Genomic DNA, 6,622 nt, shown 5'->3' with positions numbered 1-6,622 from the left:
AATAGACAATAATTAGTATGTTTATGTGTTAAAGCATAAAACTATCTTTGCGAAAAGAAGTTTTATCATCTTAGAGTTCAGTAAGAGTTTTAGACCTAGGCCTAGGAATTTAATAGACTCAGACCTCAGAAGAGAGATGTGTTAATGTGTAAAACCATTTGGTAATGTCTAATGAAAGAATGTTCGCCAGGAAATCTGTAGATATCGGGAACTAATTTATGTAAAAAATGCTTTTGGATAATCTAGTGGATTGGATTTAGATGTATGTTAAACGTAGCTAATGATCCTTTCACGTTATTTCTGTTTCGCTACGAAAATAAAATTAGTTTTGAGAAAATGGGTTTACCCGAAGGAAGTCGATACATTCTTATCTATTAAAAACGAAAAGAGCGATAGCTTTGTTAAATGAATGGGATTATAAAGTGAACAATTAAACGAAATAATGTTTTGTACGCGATTCATGAATGAATATAGATCTAGGCCTATCTCAACTCGGCTTCGCAGCTTTCGTAAGCGAATGTAGCTTTAGAAAACCAAATTTGAATGTTTATTTGATCAAAATATGAAATGAATGGACTTTAATTAATATGTTTATGTGTTAAAGTATAAAACTATCCGTGCGAAGAGAAGTTTTATCATCTTAGAGTTGAATTAGAGTTTTAGATCTAGGGATGGGATTATAAAGTAAACAATTAAACGAATTAATATTTAGTACGCGATTCATTACGGAATTGTCTAATGAAAGAATGTTCGTCAGGAAATCTGTAATCACAGATATAAGGAGCTAATTAATGTAAAAAATGCTTTTGAAACACAAAATTGAAGGTTAATTTTATTATATAATGAAATCAATGGATCTTCTTTTGTATTTTCATGTGTCAAAGTAAAAAACTATCTGCGCAAAGTGTATTTCTTAAAATTAGATCTAGGTCTAAATCCTTTTTATCTTTTCTCATGTCAACATTGTAGACATGGCCTAGATCCATAAAATACTATAGCTGTAATAGAGTCGGACAACTTTATTTTTTTTTGAGGGTCTTACATTTGTTTTAGGGCTACAATACATTCACTAAGGTCTAAGTTGGTACCCAAGGAACATTCCTGCCTAGTTTTATCAAGATTGGTCAAGCGGTTTTGATGTCTATAAGTAACATACATACATACATACATACATACATACATACATACATACATACATACATACATACATACATACATACATACATACATACATACATACATACCCCTCACATTCTACTTTATAATATACTAGCTTAAATTTTACCCGGCTTTGCTCGGGTTTTTTCCCCTACAAATAACATGCATTAATTCCGCTTGAATACTTAATGACGTGAACAAAAGATGGTAATTTATTTAAGAAGTATATCAATTCATCTAGTAATTTAAAAAAAGATAGTCTATGATAATGTTAGCCTACATTTCTGTTCGGTGATTTCAAGTTTCTATTTAGATCTGTTTATTCCATTGTTCAAGAAACCTTAGCCAGTGGAGTAAAAGCTTCCCTTTATATCGTGTTTAAGTAATCAGCTCGAAAGTCTGGTTCATAGTTTGCTAAAGTATCCCCACAGATGAAGTGAATCAAACTATCCATACGATGTGTACACAAAAGTCAAACTCTGTGTGCTGTTACAGCCAGAGCTGTTTCTCTGAGTTGATCATTTTAACATAAAGCCTGTTGATATACTATGTTTTTGGTTTTGTGCTCAGCAGCAAATACAAACAGATTTCGTGGAGAACCCACACGGGAACATGCAACGTAAAGTTGGCCATGAGAGAAGCAGGGGGATTCCAGGTTGATTCCTGCAACTTTCAGTGACTGCCCCTGTGCTTTGTTTATTGTCATTGCAAATGCGAGCCGAACTGGAAACTGCAAACGCTTAAATTCAAAGGGCAGATCAGATGGTATGAGAGGAATTCTAGGTATAAAAACATCTTCTCCCTTGGCACAGCCAGTCAGAATGGTTCCTTCAATAAGGTTTGAAAAAAGATTTTTAATGACTAAACGGGTTCCATTGCAGAGCTTTGGAGGATCAAGATTTCTAAGGAGAATGATCGGAGCACCAATTTTGAGTTGAAGATTGTGATGTGGAAGTCCTGGTGGTTCCAAAGAATTCAGAAATTCTGCAGGATAATATAAAGCTTGTGCAGGGTCTAAGGTACTGTCAATCGATTTGTAAAGTTTGCAATCATCAGGCAGCTGGTTTAAAATGTCGATGTTGATTCTATTAACAGAGTCATTTGTAGGTGCAAGAATAGCTCGTTCACACAGCCACTCATGGTTTCTGAAATTTTCTGGTAAATTACAGAAAACATAAGATTTTAACACTTCGAGAGACTTGACTATGTTGCAAAACTGTGAAGGAAAATTTATAAATCCATTTGAATCAATGGGAACTTTGCCGTCTCCAATTGTTAATAGTTGTTTAGAAAAATTAGCAGCATTTTGATCTTCAGAAAGTTGAACTCTCATATTTGTCTTAAGGGTTATTTTTTCGACATACTTCCAGAGGTATGAAGCTTTAAGACAGGCGTTGAGCTCATCTGCAGGAGTTGACTTTGGAATTACTGGTAGGGTTTGTCTAAAGTCACCAGCTAACATGACAACTACTCCGCCCATTAATGCTTTGCTATTTTTCAAATCTTGCATTAACATATCTACTGCTTCAAGAGCCCTTTTGTGAGACATAGTACATTCATCCCATACTATTAAACTGCAAATCTGAAGAATTTTTGCCTGGCCAGAGTCTTTGGATATGTCACAAACAGGAGTATCACCATGAGCCAAGTTTAGTGGTAGCTTGAAGGTAGAATGTGCTGTCCTACCCCCTTGAAGGAGTGTAGCTGCAATACCAGATGAAGCCACTGCAAGTGCAATCTTGTTTTGTTGCCTGACTTTAGCAAGAAGAAGATTAATGAGGAATGTTTTGCCTGTTCCCCCTGGTGCATCCAGGAAAACTATTCCACCTTTCTTGTCAGTAATTAAATTTTGTATAGTATCATATGCTTTTCTTTGGTCTGGCACCAATTTCGGTTCATTTTCAGTGATGAAATTGGAAAGGTCATCAATATTAAAACTACGCTCACGCAGTAATTCTCTGCAAAAAGCATTTCTTTCGGGTGATTTTAAGCCTACATGTTTCAGGTCTTTTCCAGCCATTGTTAAACATAGGTCTTCCAGGGCAATCAAGGCCTCATCATATATTATGTTTGAAAAATCAATTAGAATATCTGGATTTTCTCTTCTCTTTTGTAGAAGTATGTCATCACTCAGTGCATTTTTATACTTTTCCCAAAGATCAAGTGGATTTGATAATCCACATGTTGTCAACAAAAGAGCAAAAAGATGGCGTACTCTCTGTGCTGTCCCTGTCTGAGCAGCCTCGGCCAGAGCTGCTTCCCAATGCTCATCGTTGTCTAACATGCCTCGTCTTTGGCAAGCCTCTCGAAAGGTTTGGCACACCACACCTTCAACAGTTTTTAAATTAGTAAAAGAGGTCGGGCCTTTTACAACATGAAGGAGCATGCGCAGATAAAAGCATTCTGCATTTGTTGGATGCACAGTGTAGACTCGTCCAACGGCATCACTCATTTTTACTCCTGGATGATCTTTGACATCAATACCTTGCTTTCTTCTACTGAAACATTTTTGGGATGTATTCCATGTGTAATATTTTGGTACGTCACAGTAAAGCAATGTTTGCGCAAAAGGATCACTCTGACACAGCTCAAAAAATGCAAGAAGGGTAGATTTTGGTGGCGACTGTAACTTTTCTTTTAAGCTAGCTGCATCAAAATACATTCTTTGACCATTTTCTAAGTGCACACTAAGATGTACCACAGTTGGGTGACGTTCGTGTATTGAGAATCCCAATATCCGCCAAACAGCTTCATTGGAGCTGATGTATCTTCCAGATTGAAAGGATTCAATTTCATCCAAATTTGGTCCACTTTTGTGCAATCCGAACATCGCCTGGTCACTACCTTTGTTGACATACTTAAAAATATATTTGATAGATTTCACTGAGTGACAAAATTCTACATTAATGTGAGCACAAAACATTTTAATTAGCAGAGGATTATAAGGAACAACCCATCTGTTGTCAATTATTATTTCCTGCCAAATATTTCCATTTAGTTTCTTGATTTTCGCGGTGTATCCTCCATCTCCTGGCTTCCTTCTCCTGTACAATGGATATCCATCTTCACTTGATTGCGTTTCTTGAATTAATCTTCTTGGAAATTTTTTGGAACATTTTCCTTCTATCATGCAGGGTGAGATACTGTTAAAACCTCCACACGGACCATGGATCATATTCTTTGTCACGATATCAAAAAGTAGAGGATCTTCTTGAGGGTTCGGAATCTCAGCACTGATGATGCTATCGACGTCAGTGGGTTTTATTTTATTTTTGAGCCAAATGAGAATGTGGGAGTGTGGAAGGCCCCGCTTTTGCCATTCAATGTTGTACATCCAGCATCTAGTTTCACCAAAGATTTGCGATTTTGTGATTACTTCTATCATTTTTGCCAGTTTTCTCTTAAAAACACGTGCCAGTATGTCATGACGGTCAGTTGGTTTCTGTTCATCTAATAGTGTCTCCTTTATTTCTGACCAAGCCGGATTGCACGTAAATGTAATGAACAAATCTGGTCGACCATAGTTACGCACAAATGTCATTGCATCCAGGGTGTATTCATGCATGTGTCGGGGACTACCAGTAACAGAAGAAGGGAGAATTACCATTTTACCTAATTCATTTGGATCGGCATCATTTTCAATGGCATCTTTCAAGTGAATATATTCGTCTGTTCGAAGTTTCTTTTGGTTTAATCGAATGAACAATAACCTCTCACTTTCAATCTTAGCATACATATCTACGATGTATTGATGGAAAAGATGTTGACACATTAAGATGTGATTGACTTCGCCTTCTCGCTGCATTATCCTAAATGCATAGTAATCCATTGCGGACACTTTCTTCTTTGGAACAGGGACTCCGGTTAAAGGATCAACCTGCGGAATTCCAAAGTGGTATCCATCTTCACCTTGCCAAAAGATGATTGGGTACTGCAAAGCATCGTATGACCTGTGAGTCTCTGCAACTCTTTGCAAGGTGTTGTTCCTCCTCTCAAGTACTATATCTCGTTTTCCAAATTCATTTCCTACCATCACAATGGCCACCTCATCAGTAATCGGAGCATTAAAGCGTCTAGGATGTTCTGTACTGGGTACTCTATCAGCTCTAATAATTACCTTATAGTCATCAGTTGGCATTTTGTCTAAACTTGTTTTAAGGAATTGAACATAAGGGTTATGTTGGTGTAGAAGCTGCTGCAGGTCAACTATTATGTCAAGTTGCGTGTTAGGTATCAGGATGTTTCTATGCGAAGCTTCTTCATTGCTGTTTCCCATAAAATATATTTGTAGGAATTGAGCTCGCTCGTTGGGCAATGGCAACAATGATCCAATAGAATGGTAGACTTGACCTTGCACCTTAAAAGTTGGCATAAACCCAGGCTCTTGAATTTTTTTAGCGCCAAATGATGTCATTTGGAAACACGAATTGTATTTTCTTATCTGTTGACGAAAATGCCTTGCTTTGGCTGTTTTTTCAGACATTAGAGATTTTAAAGGCTCTGGTGGTGGCTGGAGAGATGACAGTTTAACCTTGCCATTGGAACAGCACATGCCGGGGGTTTCTTCCCTCCATTTTAAAGCATGACAATGTCTACATTGAACATTCATTTTCCCTAGTTCTACTTTTGGATGCTTGGAGTAATCGTATAGGGAGTTGTAATTAAAGGCAAGTCCTTTTAAATCGCTCAGTTGTTCACGTGCCCGTGACACACTTGTAGCATTTTTAATTCCAGAAAGCCTGATTTGCTGATGTTCAGACGTTTCAGCTAACCTATTAAAACGCCTTAATTCAAGTCTAGATGACCTTTCTTCTTCTGATTCATGCAGCCTTGAAGTCACATTTCTCTCTCTGTTATCTTGTAGTCTACTGGATCGTTCTTCTTCTGATTCTTTTTGTCTTAAAGTCACATTTCTCTCTCTGTTCTCTTGTAGCCTACTGGATCGTTCTTCTTCTGATTCTTTTTGTCTTAAAGTCACATTCCTCTCTCTGTTCTCTTGTAGCCTACTGGATCGTTCTTCTTCTGATTCTTTTTGTCTTAAAGTCACATTCCTCTCTCTGTTCTCTTGTAGCCTACTGGATCGCTCTTCTTCTGATTCTTTTTGTCTTAAAGTCACATTTCTCTCTCTGTTCTCTTGTAGCCTACTGGATCGCTCTTCTTCTGATTCTTTTTGTCTTAAAGTCACAGTTCTCTCTCTGTTCTCTTGTAGTCTACTGGATCGCTCTTCTTCTGATTCTTTTTGTCTTAAAGTCACAGTTCTCTCTCTGTTCTCTTGTAGTCTACTGGATCGTTCTTCTTCTGATTCTTTTTGTCTTAAAGTCACAGTTCTCTCTCTGTTCTCTTGTAGTCTACTGGATCGCTCTTCTTCTGATTCATGCAGCCTTGCAGCGAAATTCCTCTCCCTGTTATGTCCAAGTCTTTGTTGCCTTCTATTTTCACTTTCAGTGCTGCGTTGTAGAGCCAT

At 37.4% G+C, this 6,622-nt stretch overlaps 1 protein-coding gene across 1 annotated transcript; it reads right to left on the bottom strand.

The window, feature by feature from the left end:
* Positions 1–1,681: 1,681 nt before the first annotated feature.
* Positions 1,682–6,622, bottom strand: LOC129924685 (uncharacterized). The gene has a single exon (XM_056021173.1). The coding sequence runs from the start codon at positions 6,620–6,622 to the stop codon at positions 1,682–1,684; it is 4,941 nt and encodes a 1,646-aa protein (XP_055877148.1).

This window comes from Biomphalaria glabrata, chromosome 2 (assembly GCF_947242115.1).
Source record: "Biomphalaria glabrata chromosome 2, xgBioGlab47.1, whole genome shotgun sequence".
Taxonomy (NCBI): Eukaryota; Metazoa; Mollusca; class Gastropoda; family Planorbidae; genus Biomphalaria; species Biomphalaria glabrata.
This window is presented reverse-complemented; position numbering and strand designations above follow the sequence as displayed.